An 18,955-nucleotide genomic window follows, 5' to 3' on the forward strand; every position below is an offset into this window, starting at 1 on the left:
GGGCAAAATACTGTAGTACTTTTGGGGGCAACTATGGTCAATTATGGTCCTATTTTCAAAAGGGGTTGGTGATTTGGGGGTCTGACGTAAGGAACCTTAAAAGAGCCTGATTTACTGACAGAGCTGAGCCTCTGAAAATCAGGTCCCTTTATGGTGTGCCTATTTGGGCCTGCAAAATGGAAGCACCTGTGGCCTTCTTTTGAAAATCCTGCCCTAAATCCTCTGCAATGAATTTCAATGGCTGCATGCTCTGATGATGCCTTTTTATCCTGTGCATAGGTCTTCTGAGCCACTGCGAGTTTTAAAGGCAAGATACTGGAGTGAATTAATTCACAGAGACAGCTTGTAGGATGTGGTTTATATCTTCTTGCTTTCAAACTGTTAGGGCTCAGATCAGTTTTGCAAAACAAGAAGGATACGTTGATTTTATTCTTTGCTTATTTGCAAGAGGAAAGCAAGGTGCTGATTTATAGACGAGAGTAATCAAAATTACAGGAGGGTCCTTGTTTCAAGATCACAGGTTTGCTGGGATAAAGGAAAAAATTTTCACTTGGATGCATTAAAAAAAAAAAAAAGCTTTCTAAAGCAAAACAGCAGCATATCAAGGAATTTCAGGTACCGTACCCTGATGCAGGGGGACTGTGAAACTGCAGAAAAATGAGCTGCCACTAGCAACATTTTGGTTCCTAATTTAATTAATTTTAAAAAATCTGCCAGAGACACTGGATTTTTCTTTTTTTTAAGTAAGCAAAGACAGGGAAAAAGGTGATCAACAAAAACACCAGATGCCCTTGCTGCAAAGGACAGCAAGAGGCTCTGACGGATTCCTGGTCTTTGCAGAATTCCAGCTGCTCATATTAGTTTTGATGACCCAAGACAGGGCAAACTTGTCGGGGAACACAGCTTCTGTGCCACACTGAACAGACCACAGAAGAACAACTGAGACTTTAAAGAAGCAATTGGGACAGCAGAAGAGAGCAGAACAAACTAGAGAGAGAGAGACAGAGAGAGAGAGAGAGAGTTCCAGATAAATCAGCAAACTACAAGCCCGCTAACTCTAGTACTATCATCCCAGCTACATGTAACCAGGGAAAAACTGAACAAAGAACAGCTAAGCTAGAGTGACTCTAAACTACTTTAAAACATCAATTAAAAAAGACATACTTGCATTTAAATACGGTAATAGGGCTGTTAGGGGGGGAAAAAAAAGTCTATGTAAATATATATACAGCGACCTCAGGCTATTGTCTGCGACTATTCCCAACATACAGAACATGTGCACAAACACAGCAAATCAAGTTATTATTCAACGCTGACACGAGCCTGTTTGCTCTTATTATGATGCTGAATTGTTACAAACATAGAAGAGTGAGACACCCAGCAGGATTTATTTAGGGTGATAGGGTCAAAAGCCTAAGTCTCCTCCACTCCTGTAACCCAGATTGAGGCCTGGTCTACAGTTAAAATTTGGATTGACATAACTATGTAAAATTCACCCCCCGAGTGACAACCTAAACCCTGCATAGATGCAGCTAAGTCAACCGAAGAGTGCGTCTGTCAACCTAGCTACTGCTGCTCAGGCAGGTGGACTAACTCTAGATGGAAAACCCCTATACAGTGCCATAGTTGTACAAACAGAAGCTTCGGTATCCTGCCAGTCTGTACTTTCCTCTTAGCCAGAGCTCACTGTTACAAAATGGAATTCACTCTCCCAGGGGAAAACTGCTGGCAGGTCAGAGGCAAGGCTCTGGAACCATATTCTCTTCCCTTAGAAACAAGCCCAAACCCAAACCCTGATCCAGACTTGGACCCATCAGTCAATCAGCAAAATTCCCCAGTGCCTGATGGAACACACAGGGCCAGCTTCAAACAGTTGGGGGAGAAAGTGTCCCCATTCTCCCAAAGAAATCCCCTTCTCCGTTCTCTGGCTAAGATGATGCACAGCCAACCAACCTGCCCAGAAAGCAGCATCCTTCACGTTCCCACATCCCATTCAGGACAGGTCCATAGAGAATGTGAAAAGTCACAGGCAACCTGTCAACTGCAGGCTTTGTGGGCTCCCTAAGCCGCCCCTAAGGTTCAGATGAGACTTGGATTTTCCATATTATAATATGCCTCTGTCTCCTTCCAGTGTGCGCCCCGGACAGCCAAACCTCCTTCGAAGACAGCGTAAGAAACAGAGCCGGAAAGCATATTTCTCTTGCTCAAGTGCCAGGGACTCCCAGTATTTACTTCAAATGAAGGGCAAAAAAAGCATTACCATGCAAAAGAAGAATGAAATAATGGAGGTGGAGAAGGAAACCAACAGAAAGACCCTGAACAAAAGATGCATTATTCTACTCCAGTGTGTGCTTTGGACAGGTGTGTGAAAAATTAGCTCAGAGAAAGGAATTCGTTATTCCAAATCTCAGAGAAAAGCCTCTGCGTGACACTGAGTTCCAAACAACTGAAATATAATCCGATCAACTCAAGTGCTGTTAGGGGAATTCTGCCCCTGTGCGTGGACGAGAGCATTTGGGGCAGGGCGAGAGGATTGTTAGCAGCGTGTGGGAGGGTTGAAGTGTTGCGAGGAGAAGGGAGGACTGATTAATAACCAGGATTCGGAAAACTCCCTCAGCCCACAAGTCTTGAATCAATGCTGCCTACTGAAAATAGATTTGCCAGGCTTCACATTAACATGGTTAATACTTGCACACTGCATTGAGGTTGTAACAATAATAATTATTATAGTTATTTACATACTATTTTTCTCCCTTAGATCTCAAAGTGAGCTTTACTAAGGTGACTAAGTAGCACTGTCTCCATTATACAGAGAGGGTACTCTGAGGTAAGGAGAAGCTAAGTGACTTGCTGAAAGCCACACAGAGAGTAAGTGACAGAGCTGGGAATAGAATCCAGGTCTCCTAGTTCCCAGCCTGGTCAGTAAAGCATTACCACTCCCTCAGCATTATGTAAGGGTGTGTCCCCTCACTGCTGTACTTTATAAACTTCTAAAGTGACCACTCCTGAGTAAGACTTTAGAGAACATCACTTGTATTGACAGAATTATCAACACTCCCATCCTAGGTATCATACGATATTTCTCTTGCACGTATATTCACTGTGCCCAGGTGATCTAGTGCCATAGGTACTCACACCTGGGAGGTAAGGCATGACCCACTCACCACCATCCTCCTGAGCTACTGCTCACTGCTGAGACTCATTAGTGGAGAGGCAGGTGTATGCAACACCCCTGCCTCTCCACCTGCATCTTCATGCATCCCATAGAAACGGTTTTTTACACAAATCAGACAAATACTTCGGAAAAGATATTTCTCTACATTATAGCAGGTTAGTAATTTCCCCAGACTCCTGGGGTTTAAAACAGCATGGGCCATAGTGTTCCAAAGGTGTATGCCATGTGATTCTTTATGTCCAAAGTGCTGTTCCTCGTAGAAGGCTAAAATTTGGCTACAGAGAGAGACTACCTATAGCTCCGCAACTTATGATGATCAGTGGGGATCTAGACACAGATGGAGCCATGGGAAAAACTCCCAGGGGCCCAAAGCAGGGTACTATCAGTGGAAAGTACTGGGTTATGGAACTCCTGGTCAGTGGCGATCAGGAGCTGTCCTACAGGCCTGTAGCATGAAGTGTAAGACCCACCTCTTTCCACAGGTGAGGACTCTGAACTGGCCTCATAACCTTTTCCTGGAGATAAACAGGAGGGTGTTTGGGGCTGGGGTGGAGGCTCCAGGGGATGACTGGGGCCTGGATGAAGGTGGGTGGGTGGGTGGGGGTGTCACCAGTGCCTGTGAACAAAGAGAGCCTTGAGCCAGAATTGGGCCCCTTCACCTTCTGATCCTGTCCCTCCTTCTTCACTTGGATCTAGCAGGGGGAGCAGCATGTGGGGAGGCCGAGGGGGTGTCCTGGCTGCTTGTTCAGCAGATGCCAAGACAGCAGCTGTCGGCTGTTCCAGCAGGGACGGGGGAACACCTGGCACTGGCAGCCTCAGTAACCCGACCCCTGCTGCCATTCTGGTGAGGGGAGAGGGGACAGCACTGATCGATGGACGAGAACCGGGCAACTGCAGTCGAAGCTGGGGGAGAGAGGAACCCCGTGACCAAAATCGGTGAAGCAAAAAACACAGGCTGTGCGGAGCGGGGCGGAGGAGTCCACCTGGAGCCAGCTGGCATCTGAAAGGGCTTAAGCAATAAAAAGGCCAGCTCCGAGCCAACCGCATCCTACAACAGGCCCTGAACCAAAGCCCTTTGACGTCAACGGGAGTCTTTCCATTGACTTCAATGGACTTTGGATGAGATCCATGGTGAAGGCGAAACAGCACCAGCCCTTCTTGCTCCGAGTAGCCACCATTATCTAGAGCCATCACTATGCCAACTGAAAAATCAAAAAGGAGGGAGGGAAGAGCTCAATCTATTCATATTTGTCCCCTTCCTGCAGAAATGATCCCTGTCCTTCTTTGTGTATCCTTTGCTTATAATTGCCTAGAGAAAACAAGACGCCTAAGCTGTTCAAAAGGACTAAAGTGGATTTAGGCATTCCAATTAGCAGATATTTTACAATAAATGTTTTGAAAGGGGCTCAAATGCTGTCCAAGAAAGCCCTGAGGATTCAGATCAATTTCATGCTGCCTTATTACTCAGAAAGAGCTAACATGAATATTTGGAGTTCAATTTTTCATAGATAAATTTTTCTGCTTCGTGCATCACTAGTTTCCCTTTAAATACTGAAACAGCCTCATGTGGGAGAACAAGGACACATCTGTTTTTAACGACGATGCCCTAAGGTCACAAATTTAGTGAGTGGCTGTCTACATGCAAGTGTTTTCTCCAACACACAAATAAGTCTGGGGAGAAATCAAGTGGGTGACACACAACCAAAGCAGGGGATGCTGAATTTAAAGAGCCAGTGCAAAGCAGTGACATGAAGCACGGAATTCGCCTCACCCGACTTTCTCGAACAGCCACACACTTGATGAGGTTGGATATAGCTGAGATTCATAGGAACTTCAGGAGAAGAGTTGGAAAGAGCAATGCTGTACATGCAAGTCCTGATATACCACATAAGCCCCACGATAAGGGTTACGTGGGCCTTAGGTGGTGCCCTCGCTCTCTCCAATGGGAGCATTTAATCCATCATGTGCGTTTGGCTCCATTGTGCACCCTGATTGCAACAAACTGATCTCCTCCTAGTTAGAGGAAGGAAAGACTTTGCCCCGTTTCCCCAGCGCTTCCCAACAAGAAGTGAATCAAGACTTTAGTTACAACCAAACCAAAAAAGGGGAGATATAATCAAGATCTGGCCATTGATTATATGGCAATTTGGGTAAGAAGTCAGCACTTCCATCCACCATAAATGGGGAATAAAATATTCCCCTATAATTCCAGTGCACTCCCATTCTGCTCACGCAGTGTCAAGCTGTTGGCGGCTGGCTGTGCTGACCAACCCTTAACATCCTAGACTGCAGATTACACCTACTTGTACCTGCCCAGAAAGCTTCCTTCCATCCTGGAGCTCAAATGAAATTCATTGCAGGGGAAGTGCCACGCCCAGCTTTCATTAGCAAAGAGTGATGCAGCAGGCACGCAGATTGTAAAAGAGAGATCTTTATTGAGCATGCATAAAAAGTCAGTGTTACGCATTGAAAGGCCCTGTGTGTGTCTGGGAGCAGCCTGATCCCTTCCCAGTTCGTATCCCTGAGCCCCTGGTGTCATAACTAATTAGGTTGTTCCAGCTGAAACCTGACCCTCACATCATAATACAGCCTGCTTGTGTCAAATAGCTGGGCAGGGATAGTCCTGGATGGATCCCAGGCCTCTGAAAACAACAAGGAGCTTGGTACACTCTGCACAAAGCGGGCAGGTCTGAGAATGAGAGCGGGCGAACGAAACAGAGCAGGAGCAAACTGTTCTCAATGACCCGGTCAACGTACCCAGCACTGAGACCAGCAGACTCATTAGTGAACCAAAACCGATGTAATTCATTGTTACATTACTTACAACCCAGTTAGTGCCACGCTAGACATCAGCGCCCTAGGTGAAGGTTTTTGAGTTTCTCCATCTCTGACACCACCATTTTAAATCTGTCTATACAGCCACCTCTCTGCCAGTTCTTTGGATACAAAACTGTAACACAAGACACTGCACAGCAGGTTACGTGCCCCTCTGTGCCCAACCCACAGAGGGTGTGATTCTGTTACAGCTCCCTGTTTGAGAGCTTGCTCAGGACAATCTTCCGCTGTCCAGGGTAACCCACTGGTCAGAGTGCATTGTGTCTCCCCCTCTCCCCTTTGTGCCTGATCTACAGATGATGCAAGTCTGTTACAGCCCCCAGCTTCAGAGTTTTTCGGCTCTTTAGGCTAATGCTTTCAGCTCTGGAGGATGCTGGTTCAATGCCTGGTGTCGAGCAAGCACATCACATACACTGACCTGTGGGTTACACATCGTTAGTAGATAATAGCACTAAGACATCAGCACCGGTTAAAGGTCATGAGAGAGGCATGGTCCAGTGGTCGGTCAGTCAGTTTGTAATCCAGTTAACATGTACCATAGTGTTTACCATTCTAGTTTTTTAATCAAAATGTTGTGCAGTAGCAAATCATAGGCCTTACAGAAGTTTAAGTATGTTATCTCAAAACTATTATTTTTATTAGCCAAACTTGTAATTTCATTAAAAAAATATTAACTTTGACAGGATTAATTTTCCATTACCCCTCCTTTAATTTTTTATTGATCGAGTCCTGTACCAGCAGCTCCATCATCTTGCCCAGGACTGATGTCAAACTGACAGGCCTATATCTACTCGAATCATCCTATTTACCCTTTTAAAATACTGGCACAACATTAGTGTTCTTCCAGTCTTCTGGAACTTCCCTAGTGTTCCAAAGCTTATTGAAAATGAACATAACTGTACAGTGAGCTCCTCAGCCAGCTCTTTTAAAACTCTTGGATGCAAGTTATCTAGACCTGCTGTTTTAAAAATGTCTAACTTTTGTAGCTGCTGTTTAATATTCTCATGAGATACGAGTGGAATGGAAAGTGTTATCACCATATGATGAGACTACATCATCTGTTCCCCACCCCCAAATACAGAACTTTAAGATTCATTGAACAAATCTGCCTTTTCTGATTATTATTGATAATTCAACCATTTCCATCTAATAATGGATCATGGTTAGCATTCTTTTTGTTCCTAATATATTTAAAAAACTCCTTATTGTCCTTAACTTTGTTGGCCATAGATTTCTCTTTATGTCTCTTTGTTCCACGTCCAGCACAATGGAGTTGGGGCCTCTTGGCACTACTGTAATATAATAAATAGTACAGTGCAGGGGAGAGTAACATCGGCATGTGTGAAAATGAGGAGAGTGAAACCAAGTAACAGGATTTGCTTTACTTTCATGAGTCATTCTTTTTAAAGAGGGTAATGTTAAAACATTAAAAAGCACCTGGTATTGCAAACCCCAACGGTTCAAAAATAGTGAGTCAGGCCTCAAAACATATCATGAGATTAGTTTAAAAATCACAAGGGTTTTTTTTTTTTTTAAATACATGTTTTGTTTTGTTTTTTAATCTGTTTACTGTTTTCTGAGTGTTTGGGCTGCACTTGGGTCAGCTTTTCTTCACATCCACGGAGACTAGAAATTTCCTTTATTTAAAATGAAAGGTGAGAGTCTCACATAATTACTTGGGTTTCAGGAAAAACAACAAATAGCACAAGACTTTTGATAAAATCCTGAGAGTTGGCAACACTGAGGATACATTAAACATGCCCAGAGAATTAAGCCTAGCAAACAAATATGTATTTCAGACTCAACTCTTTTGAGGCAGGGACTGTGATTTCCTGTATGCACAGTACCTACCACAGTGGGGATTGAACCCTCTAGGTGCTATTACAATTTGAATGTTAAATAATAATGTGTGGACAGGTAGGCAGCATTTACACATACATACACTGCACTGTGTGAAAATTCATGAAGCCATGAATGTTTCCAAACTGGGATTTCCAGAAGGGACTGTAGATTTGGGGGGGAGGGGAGGGGGGAAGGGGGATGGCGGAGACAGCACCAATTCTCAATGTATTCCCCTTCGCCATTTAAAACACTTGATTTTATACCAAAAACTCTTTCTTGCTTCTTAGAATATACTGTTTTAAACATTAGTTAGTTAGGAAAAGTAGAGACCATGTTCACTTGATCTTAAAAAAAAGAAAGTGTGAAATCTAGAATTCAAAATTGTCTGTAGGTTGAATAGGAAAGAAGGTGGAAGGGGGAGAACTGATATCCTCTTTTCAAACAATGTTAGCAGTAGCTTTGATCAGCACAGAAAAGCTTTAAAAGGCTCACAGCTGTCATTCCAAATGGATTCTCTCTTGCATTATTCTTTTCATTAGCCAGTTATCCTTTTTGTAGGACCTTTAGGTTTAATTTTGAAAGTGTCTGACTCAAAACCATGCAGCATCCCAATATGAAACTTTTTGGGGGATATTCCGTGTAACTGTCATGTTTAGTTGTGTGCATGTGAAGAGGAAGGCTATGTCAAATAGACAATACCCTCCACATATACAACCCTAACTTTTCTACTATCTTTCTCTCAATTCCCCCTTAAAAAACTCACATCTAAGTTTAACAAAAACAACCAACCTACAGTGTTTAGAGAGAAAGAAAAAAACCCAGAGAAATCAAAATTTATATAAAGGTGATGAAAGATCTGTGTTCTACCAAAGCGTTCACAGCAAAATATTTTATGTTAATTAGTTTCCTTGGGTTTGAATGAAGATTCCACCCAAAGTTCTAAAACTCAGACATAGAATCATCTCTAAATTATGTCTAAGCAAATTTTACAGTATCTTGAAGGTAAAACCAATATACTTTTTAAAGAAATGGGGCAGCCGAGTCTTTAAAATGCCAAATAGAGGTGAACAAACAAGAAGTTACAAAGCGGGCCTTCAGGGAAATGGAAAATTCTTTTCCTGAGCTTCTGATCAATCCTATTAACATTTTTAACATCTACAAGTCTGCTCAGAGTTCTTTATTGTGACTGCCACATTAAGTGTTTCCCTTTGTCTTAAAATGCTGCGTTATATCAAGCTTATTAAAATCTGTTTCACCGGGTCAGGAAATTAGTGAACTTCAGATAAAGCACATCACGCATAATGGGAACCTCATTAAACAGCCCATCATGTTGTTCAAGGCACAGTCCCCCACTATGTAAAATGTATGTATGGCATATGGCAAGATTTTGTAGGAGAATTCTCAACGTCAGACACCAGTAATGGAGTTCACACAGCGTGTGTGTGTTTGCAGATGGGTGTTATTATGAACAATATTTCTCCTCTGGAACTTGGACAAAAATGATAAAACCCAAATACAGTTAATTTAAAATTTGGCACTTCCGCTTTATGTCCTGTAAACGATCCATTTTTCAGCGGCTTACGGCTCCTGGGTGATGGCTTTTCAAATGGGAATGATGCACTTTTGTCCAGTAATTACTTTATGCATCAGTGAGACAAAGCTGCCTATTTGTCTGCAAATTATTGTTGAGTCTTCTCAAGTGTAATAACCCCTTGCAATTATTTCACCATACAGAACTGGCAAGCTTCTCAAAGGCAAATGGTTTGTTCTAAGAAAAAAAAATTTTTTTTTTTTTTAAAGAAACCTAAAGCTTGTACCTTTTTTTTAATTCTATTTTTACAGTGTTCATGGCCTACCGCAGTTAATGAACACCCCACAGATTTCTGTAATGTGGCCACCAACTGCCTTGTTAATCCACATGCGGTCCATAGATACTACATTTCCCAGCATGCAATGCTTTACCTTGATCTATAATTTGGAGACCCCTAATAGTAACTAGTGAAACAGACAGAATTACAGTCTTTAGATCAACACAGCCGACGTAGGTGAAAGGGACTTTAAACTAAATCATGTTCTTAGAGGAACTAACTCCATTCAGTACTAAACTGATGTGCTGGATGGAAACATTTCTCATATTAAACCTAGAGGCCAGGCATTATCATACATTTTTAATAAACACAATTGATTCATGAAACTATCATTGTAGGGGGAGGTCAATGCATTCAGGCTTGCCATTATAGCATGCAAGTTCTAAATTCTGGCCACCTGTTGTTGGCCGAACAAGGAAGGGGTTGAAGGGAATAGCATCAAAGCATCTGTTTCAAGTGCAGCCAAGTGCTTCAGACCTCATTTCAGTTGCTTCAAAAGGTACCGAAAAGACAAGCTTCTTAGTTTAAACATTTAACTTCTAAAAAAACATTCTCCAACTGTACGTATACGTGCTACAAATGGGAAGATCTGCAATATTAGCTCCAGTATAAATCTCTTGAATTTAGCAAAGGCCTAACAAGAGCCAATGACTGGAAGCTGAAGTTAGACAAAAAACAAAATTGAAAATAAGATGCATTTTAACAGAGGACAATTAACCATTTGACCAGATTACCAAGAGATGATAAAATCTCCATCACCTGAAGGCTGTAAATCGAGATCTAAAAGATAAGCTCTACTTCTGCCACACATTATTGGGTTCAGCAGAGTTCACTTACATAGCACGAAAGAATAATTCTCTTCATGGCAGGAATCGCAGGGTGAAATGGTGGGGCCTGTGCTATACAGGAGGTCAGGTTAGACAGTCCTAGTCCTTGGTCTTTAAACCTTTATAGTGCCAGTGAGTCGTCTGCATATTATTATAAGTCCTGGAAAAGGTTTCCTGGAAGGTAACGTAAAATTTAACTGCCTGATTTGAAATCTTATTACTTGAACTGATTGAAAAATTCGTAAGTTCAAAATTGTCCAATGGGGAAAAAAAAAAAAAGGACTAATTTTTGAGAACATTTTTGAAAAAAGTTCTCATTTTTGGCTGGCTACACTTATTACATTAGGTTACATTTTAAATCTGTATTTTAGTATTTATATGAGATATACATGCTATTGAGTCGATTACAACTAACTCTATAGGGGTCAGGTTTAGGCTCGTATCAGACTCAGCATTATTTGATTACATTGCTCTATGATTTCTGCTATACATGAGGGCTTTCTTTATGCCTCTTTGCCCCTGTGAATAATTATTCCCATTAAATTTTCCATTTGCTCTAGCTGAGGCCTCTTAGGAGCAGAAGTTACTATCTAAGAGCCCCCTTCTATTGCACTGAAGCTGTGAAACGCAGAGAGTCCAGTTCACGTTCAAACAACATAGCTACAGTATGAAATAGGTAGGCTAGTTTTTCCCCTCCACCAGGGACTGCTCATTTTCAGGGCAATGACCCTGTCTCGCTCTGACAGCAATCTCAACATCTGGGTCATGGATCGATGGAACAGTTAGAACCCAACCAAGGAGATAGATTCCTTGAGGACAGACAAGATTCCTTGAGGACAGACAACCCTTGGGAGGTCTGACCTCATGGAATGTTTTAACTGCTCGCACAAACTCAATGACGTTGAGAGGTTCTTTACTGCTTTGGGAAGTTTTCTATCAAGGCTTTTAAGGCACCCATATAAAAAACATTTGTAAAGTTTGAAACTTTATCAAGACATGACATTTGGGGAAACCTTCACAAATACTTATGTGGAAGGTTCAGGAAACCGCATGGAAGCTATTATGTTGGCAAAGGGTCCTACCAGAAACTTCCAGGGGCTGGAAACTTTGCAAGTGCTCAGTGTTGGCCTAACTCTGTTGCCACTGAAATAATGGGAGTTTTACCACTGACCCCAGTGGGAGCAAAGTTGGACCAACACCAATTGCTTCTGAAAATCCCATCCTAAATTTATTGGCCATGGTAATATTTTTTAGATCAGACCATTCCCTTGCCGGTACAAGTGAAAATGAGATTCTTCTGAGCTAAAACATCCCAAGAATGCAAAGGGGCTTCTGCTGGGAGTCAGGGGACTGCACCCTTCTGAATGACTGGCTCAGTTTCTGGTTCTTTTTTAACCTGTTGTAAGAATTCTACTCAGCTCCTTATCCTGCACCCATCGCCATGGTATCTAGTAGTGCATTCAGTGGAATGACTAGCAACCGTCTCATGTGGTGCTTTCCATCTGTCTGTCTTCTTCTCCAAAGAGAGACTATTAGGTGGATGTGTGTGTATGTGTATACTGTATAATTTGCATTTACGAATGACAGGCCAAATGGGAAGTGCTTATTACCACAAGGCTATCCAGAAATAGAATATTCCAAACAGATCCTAGTATGATTAAGGAAAGTACTACTTACAGCATTTATATTGGGGTTAAAAACTAGGTAAAATATTTTCCTGTGACCAAAAAAAAAAAACCAAACTCAATCTGCCAAGTAAGCAGAACTTAATGGGGTATTTCATGGTTAGCGGTTTATGTGCACTGAAATATTAATTTTTTACTTTATTACCTACATTTTTAAGGGTTCCCTGCTCACGGGAAGCACATGTATCCTGCATGCATGCACTTCAGCCTCTCATCCTAGGTGAAAGACATGCAAACTTTCAAATTAATTGGGGGAGGGGGAGAGAAGAGGAAGAGGGCGGGGAGTCCAGTCTGCCATTTGCTTTCATTGATGGAAATCAAATCTGAAAGCTTTGAAGAATGTAATTAAGCTCACTCTGGTAGATTTAATAAATTCTTTGTAAACCATTTTACGCCATGCAGACGCCACCCGCATTTTCTAGGTGAACAAAGGCATGCAGTGCTGGAAGGATTAGATCAGCATTTAAGCAGTATGGGAAGGGCTAGAAGGAAGAGTGAGAAACAGCTCTAACTTTGTTTTGCATTTTTTACCATAACAAGTTTAAACAATTTACTGCACAGCTTCTAATGGGACTTGCGTTTACCCAACCACAATACTTTGAACCACAGAATGCCAAGGACAGGTTTACTTTAAAAAAAAAAAAAAAAAAAAAAAATTAAGATCAATCATTAAATTATCACGCTGTGACAAGCTTTGTTACTGCTTCCAACATGGTTCAACTACTGGGGACCTGACTAAAGCCCGCTCTGTACAACACTGTCAGGGTAAAGGGGCCAGTGTGAATATAATTTACTCCCACTTTAAAGCACCCTTACACTGCCAGAGAAGTGTAGAGTGGCCTTAGTATAAATGAAAATTGTCGTCCTGGGTCTGTAAAATGCCATGTGTATCTCTAGCACTAAGGCATTTAGAATGGAACTACGCTGACTTGCACCAGCTGAGATGTGCTAGGCTGGTTTACAGCAACGGATGATCTGGCCCTCAGAGCTGAACAACATTTATTCTCAGAAACTATGTATGGTACTCCCCTCCCCCTCTTACAAGTACATTATCTAGCTATAATATCTAGCTACAACTAAATGTTTTATTTTGTGCCATGCATTCAGACTACAAATATATTCCCTTCTCTTCAATCACATGCTGGTCCCCACTGTGGATTTCTTGTGAGGCGCACACAACAGAGTGAGGGGGTGAAGAGCTGTCGGGGGGGGGGGGGGGGGGGGATAAATCTTGCAGGTTTTGGGCATTTGCTTTTTCACATCATAGGCTGGTAAATATTTTAACTATTTCTCCACCCTCCTCCTTCCTCTTTGAAATTCTCAAACAGAGCCTTAAATATCTCATTATTACAAAAACTACCCCATCCTGACACCCCAACTCTCCTCCTCCCCCCCCCAAATCCACAATGTAACCATTTATATTATCTGTAAAACATATAGGATAGTTACGGTTACATGAATATTGCTTTTCTATACCAGTTACTCTCAGTAAGTAGGCTTCAAGGTAACGGGGTTTTGAGTAGCTGCCATAGAACAAACTAAACTAAGGCTTTCAGATTTAAAATATTTTTTAAAATACTGTCAATAATGGAAAACCTAAACGTTATCTTAGATGGTCTGCTATTTGGGGGCCGGGACTGGTCTTTTTGTTCTGTGGTAGTACAGAGCCTAGCACAATGGGATCCTGGTCCATGATTGGGCCTCCTAGGCTCTACTGCAATATAAAGAAGTAAATATATTTTTCTTTTCTCTGGAAAGTTCATCTAAATATTTGTTTCTCCCCCCCCCCATATCTAAACACTTCACTGTGCTTAAAAAAATTAATTAAAAACCCCAAGAAATAATTCCAACAGCCAAAGGTTGGGTAACCCTGCAATAACAAACCACCATGACTATGATGGAGGAAAATAGAATTCCAGTAAAGAAACACATTTCAATTTCAAACTTCCAAGGAGTCGTCACAGGTATCGATCTGCAAAGGGCTCTGCACAGGGCAACTCTTGCGCTCCCACCGAGGGTATTCTGTTTTTAAATGATGACAGGGCTGTTATTTATTTTCTTTTAATATTTAAATGCGTTTCACTCCAAAAACAGATTTCTCCCCATTAGTGCAAAAGAGTTCACAAACAGTGTATGGATCTGATCCTCACCCCACTGCTATCAATGGCACCAAGTCCATTGAAGTTAATGGTGCAGAATCAGACTTTATAAGAATAATGCAGCTTTAACATGTAGGTACTGTTCACCAACACTATAAATGTGTCTTTTTTTATTATCTCTGCTGTAAACATACCTAATATGCAATATTCACACCGTGAGTTCTTCAAACACTGGGTCACACACTTCAAATGATGATCTTTTTATTCTTTTATTAAATTGTCATTGGTACTGGTTATTTGGTATGTCCAAACCAAAATACGAAACTGCAAGCTAAGAGAGCAGCAACACAGCTTGTCCATTGTAAACGATTTATTATTGTTTTTTTCTACCTCAGTTGCTTACAGGAAAAAAATAATTAATTAAAAAAAAAAAAAAGCACAGATGAACTATTTACAAAATGAGAAAATTGACAATAGCCGAAATGTTTGCAAATCATGCACACTAGGAAAAGTTCACAAAAGCAAAGCAATTCATAGCAAAACAAAAACAAAATAATAAAAAAGCCATACAGATTTAAAAAAAGCAGAAGAATAAAAAGGAAAACTAACCAATTATTACATCAAGCATCTTTAATGAAAAGAACAGCATAGCTGTGTATGTAGAGCCTTGGACACTGACATTTTAAACAAGTGGATTAACAAACATTAAAATGCATTACAGTTCTACTGTAAGCATGCAATTTACTTCTCACAAACTTATAAAATTGATAGAAGCACTTTTTTTTTTAATAAAAAGGAGAATTTAAATGCAACGTGTGCTTTCAACCATACAGCTCGGAACTTAGTTCTGTTAGAAACAAAGCCAATAATGGGAAAGCGTATAAAACCAGGTGACGGGATACTTCATAGATTTGTGCAGAGGCTAAAGTTTAAGAGGTGCAATACAGCTCATGCTGGCAGATCAGTTCCTGCTGCTCTTGCTAGAATTTTAATTCTGCCAATGGTTTGCAAGTGAAGCATGGAAGTTACTACAGCATCTGAACTTCGGAAAGCATAGCCTAATCCAAGATAGGGAACTTCCTAGGAGCTTTGAAGGTGGTTATTTTATTTTATTTTTTTTAATGTGTGGAAGAATGGGATGATTTAGTGTTTGTTTTGGAGGTGGGGCGGTGGGGTGTTTGGTAGCCTCTAATCATCCACAGCTTACTTTGATGAGCACTTTTCAAGGTAAAAACAAGAAGGAGTCCGGTGGCACCTTAAAGACTAACAGATTTATTTGGGCATAAGCTTTCGTGGGTAAAAAACCCACTTCTTCAGATGCATGGAGTGAAAGTTACAGATGCAGACATTATACAATGACACACGAAGAGAAGGGAGTTACCTCACAAGTGGAGAACCAGTGTTGACTGGGCCAATTCAATCAGGATGGATGTAGTCCACTCCCAATAATAGATGAGGCGGTGTCAATTCCAGGAGAGGCAAAAGCTGCTTTTGTAATGAGCCAGCCACTCCCAGTCCCTATTCAAGCCCAAATTAATGGTGTTAAATTTGCAAATGAATTTTAGTTCTGCTGTTTCGGCTACCCCCGATACCTGACACTTTCAAGGTGACATCACTATACTAAAATTTTTCTGTTTTCAAAACAGAACTCTCAGTTATTAGAATTTCAACGACTGAAAGATCTGTAAAAACAAAAAAGTAATAATCATGCAATTGCCTACTTCACAGATTAAATTTTCACAGATACATGATCATAATACTTTGAATAATTAGATTCATTCCCCTGGCTTGCACAATAATCTTAGCTATATGTTACCAGCCCTCCTGCATGATAATTATGACTTTTACTGATATTAAATATGCTGTATATCAAAAAGCATCAACATTTCAGTTTGGGGGCTTTTTATAGGACTTGATCATAATTTCCATTTCCCTAATAAATTATTTCTACAAAGTTTGTGAGAAGTCATGCCTTTATAACGTCAACTAACGCCCGCCTCCATTCTCTTTGTGAGTTACATTCCATGTGGGCATTAAAAACTCATATAAAGCAGAGGAAACAAAAATAAGAAAAAGCAAACTCAAGCAGTGAGGATATGGAGCCTTTAAAAAAAATAATAATAATAATAATAAAAAAATAAGTCCAGTCAATCAAACCAGCCAGTAAAAGCAGCATTTTTTCAGTGGACATTGATATTAAACATGGACCACCCAGGCTGTCTCTGTCTGTCTCTTTCTCTCATTAGCACTGTAGTAAACCCCGATTAATTTGTTATGCATCTTTAAGAACTAGTTGATAAAAATTATGTCTTGTGAAATCGGCAAATAGTCTGCAAAGTGAAATAAGAACAGAAATTAATAGATTAAACTGAAAAGATAAGTCCCAGAAATTAAAAAAAAAAAAAAAATGAAACAGGATAGGGAGTGATTATAATAATAATAATAATTTAAAAATGACTATGTACTAAGCTATTAAAGCCTAGAGAAAAAAAAAACTTGATGAAAGAAGATAGAACAGTTGCCAAAGTGATTTACATTCCTGACGCTTTTCAAGCTAAGGGCTGTCACCTACTTTGATAGAAGTATAATACAAGAGATATATAGAGGGGGCATCATTCAAACAGACAAATAGTCAGAGAGCAAAGAGCCTTCTTTCCAAATTACCAAAACAAAAATGCAAACAGGTGGATCATGACATTCGTAGCATTGTTTCGCTTTGACAACAGTAAATATCACATTACAACACAATATTGACTGGCATTTTAAAAGAATTAAAAGAAAAATAAAATGGGTGGTTTAACCTGAAAAGGCAACTGGAATAAAGGGCGCTGATATTAAAATAAATGCAACCGTAATACAATTCTTTGAAATGGTAACTGTTAATAGCACAGTTTTGCAATATTTTATTTTTATAATACGAGGAACACTATAATTTCCTTGAAATTAGCTGACTTATTATGGCACAGACCTCAGAAGCGTACTATATTAAGGCTCTGTGACACATCTGCACTCTAATAAGAAGCGACGTCAGGACTGCTCTATAACAAACCATTTAAAGTAGCATTCTGACATAAGAGATAATGAAGGATAAGTGTATGTGCTCATATCAAGGCATTTAGCTACAACAAACTCTTTCATTCAGCCTTGCCATGAGATCTGCTGGTAGAATGACCCAAGAGAAGATGCAGCCAAACTGAAATAGTGTGGGGGGGGTCTTCTTTTTAGTAAAATCCCACAGAAAAGTACACTGTTTTTACTTCAATACTCTGGTGATAGGTAGCAGCCTAAAACCCTAAGATATTGCAAACTGTAGTGTTTTGGGACAAGCCTACAAGGAAAAGAAAAAGAAAAAAAATAGAGTATTTTGTAGAAATGACCCAAACAGTTCCTCTTAATCACAATAATGCAACGTTTTGGGTGTGTAGGTAGTTTTTATTTTTTTAAAGGGTATACATGCCCATATTTTGCTCTGCAAAGTTTGCATGCTCACCTGTTTCCATGCTCAGAACCCCACCTCCATGCACGCAAAGGGGCGCTTCTGCATGTGCAAAAACATGCATGAGAAAATATTATGAATGCAATTTAGGCACCTTGGAAAACTTGGCCTATGCTGTTGAATACTCTAGTATTTTTTAATCAGTGTACTGATTTCTTACATTTTATTAAAAGCTTCCTTTTCTCTGCTAGTTTGTAACAGCCTGTACTGTTCAAAACCTGGATTTCTGCTAAAGCAGGGAGAAGGGTCATTTTCAAAAAATAAACCCTTAAAAAAAATGGCTTCCAGTCTCAGGTTTGTAGAGAGGATGCGAAAGGAAAAGGCAGAGAACAACGAAAGCAGCATAGGTACATTAAGACAAATCGATAAAGTAGCATTAATTTAATCAACATTTATATGAAAGATGTGACATATAGAGGTTAGCATGCAATATTCTCTGAACTCTGCATATAAAACCCTCTCTACGTTCTGGTGACACTGATAACATATTGAGCTTCGCACTCCTACCTACAACATTTCCTCACCAGAGCATCTTTCCCCTCTCCCTTACCAGGGAACTGCAGTCTTATACACAGAACAGCTGTGTGCACATCGTTCATTGCCGTCTCTGTGTGGTAGCAGATAGTAGGAGGCAGAAGTGATACAAGTATTTGGCAATACTGAGAGCATGATACTGCACTCCTTGAGCACCTACATCTCCCCGCAATTCCAATAGGTGTCCTAGGTGCAAGGTATGGCCCCAAGTACTGACTTGAAGCTGTGGCATTTAAAGTGGTAGTGTCTAGTGAAATTTTGAATCAGTTCTCCTGGGTCTTATTGTGCTGAATGCCACACAAAGGAGAAGACAACAATGTAGGAGCTTTCGTCCTTTCAATGCATCCTTGTACAGGAGCTGGGATACTATGTCCATCCTTGCCCTCCTTTACACAGATGCTAGCAAAAAGGCAGGAGCAAAGGCCAGAGCTGGTTCCAAAGATTCAGAACATGCTGTCCCCTTACGTAGTACTGAAAATATTGTGCCCAACTCTGGGAACTGCCACTGGGCACTCACTACACCTTGGCACCACCTCCTAGTATCAGCTGTGCCGTAAGGACATGACTGCATCTTTAAATTCCGTGACTCAGTTT

At 40.7% G+C, this 18,955-nt stretch overlaps 1 protein-coding gene across 14 annotated transcripts in view; it reads right to left on the reverse strand.

Annotated features, from left to right (window-relative positions):
• Window positions 1-18,955, reverse strand: part of MSI2 (musashi RNA binding protein 2) — a 401,448-nt gene that overhangs the window by 38,896 nt on the left and 343,597 nt on the right. For 7 of the 14 annotated variants that reach the window (XM_054008322.1, XM_054008327.1, XM_054008332.1 and 4 more), the window contains one exon: window positions 17,822-17,869. The exons of 4 other annotated variants lie outside the window; for them this stretch is intronic. In XM_054008322.1, the coding sequence (XP_053864297.1) occupies window positions 17,822-17,869 (48 nt within the window). Of the gene's footprint in view, window positions 1-1,164; window positions 1,189-14,584; window positions 16,662-17,821; window positions 17,870-18,955 lie in introns of those variants that run through there. 3 more of the 14 variants (XM_054008330.1, XM_054008324.1, XM_054008334.1) reach the window with 2 other exon arrangements.

The sequence above is a fragment of the Malaclemys terrapin genome, chromosome 18 (assembly GCF_027887155.1).
Source record: "Malaclemys terrapin pileata isolate rMalTer1 chromosome 18, rMalTer1.hap1, whole genome shotgun sequence".
Classification (NCBI taxonomy): domain Eukaryota; kingdom Metazoa; phylum Chordata; order Testudines; family Emydidae; genus Malaclemys; species Malaclemys terrapin.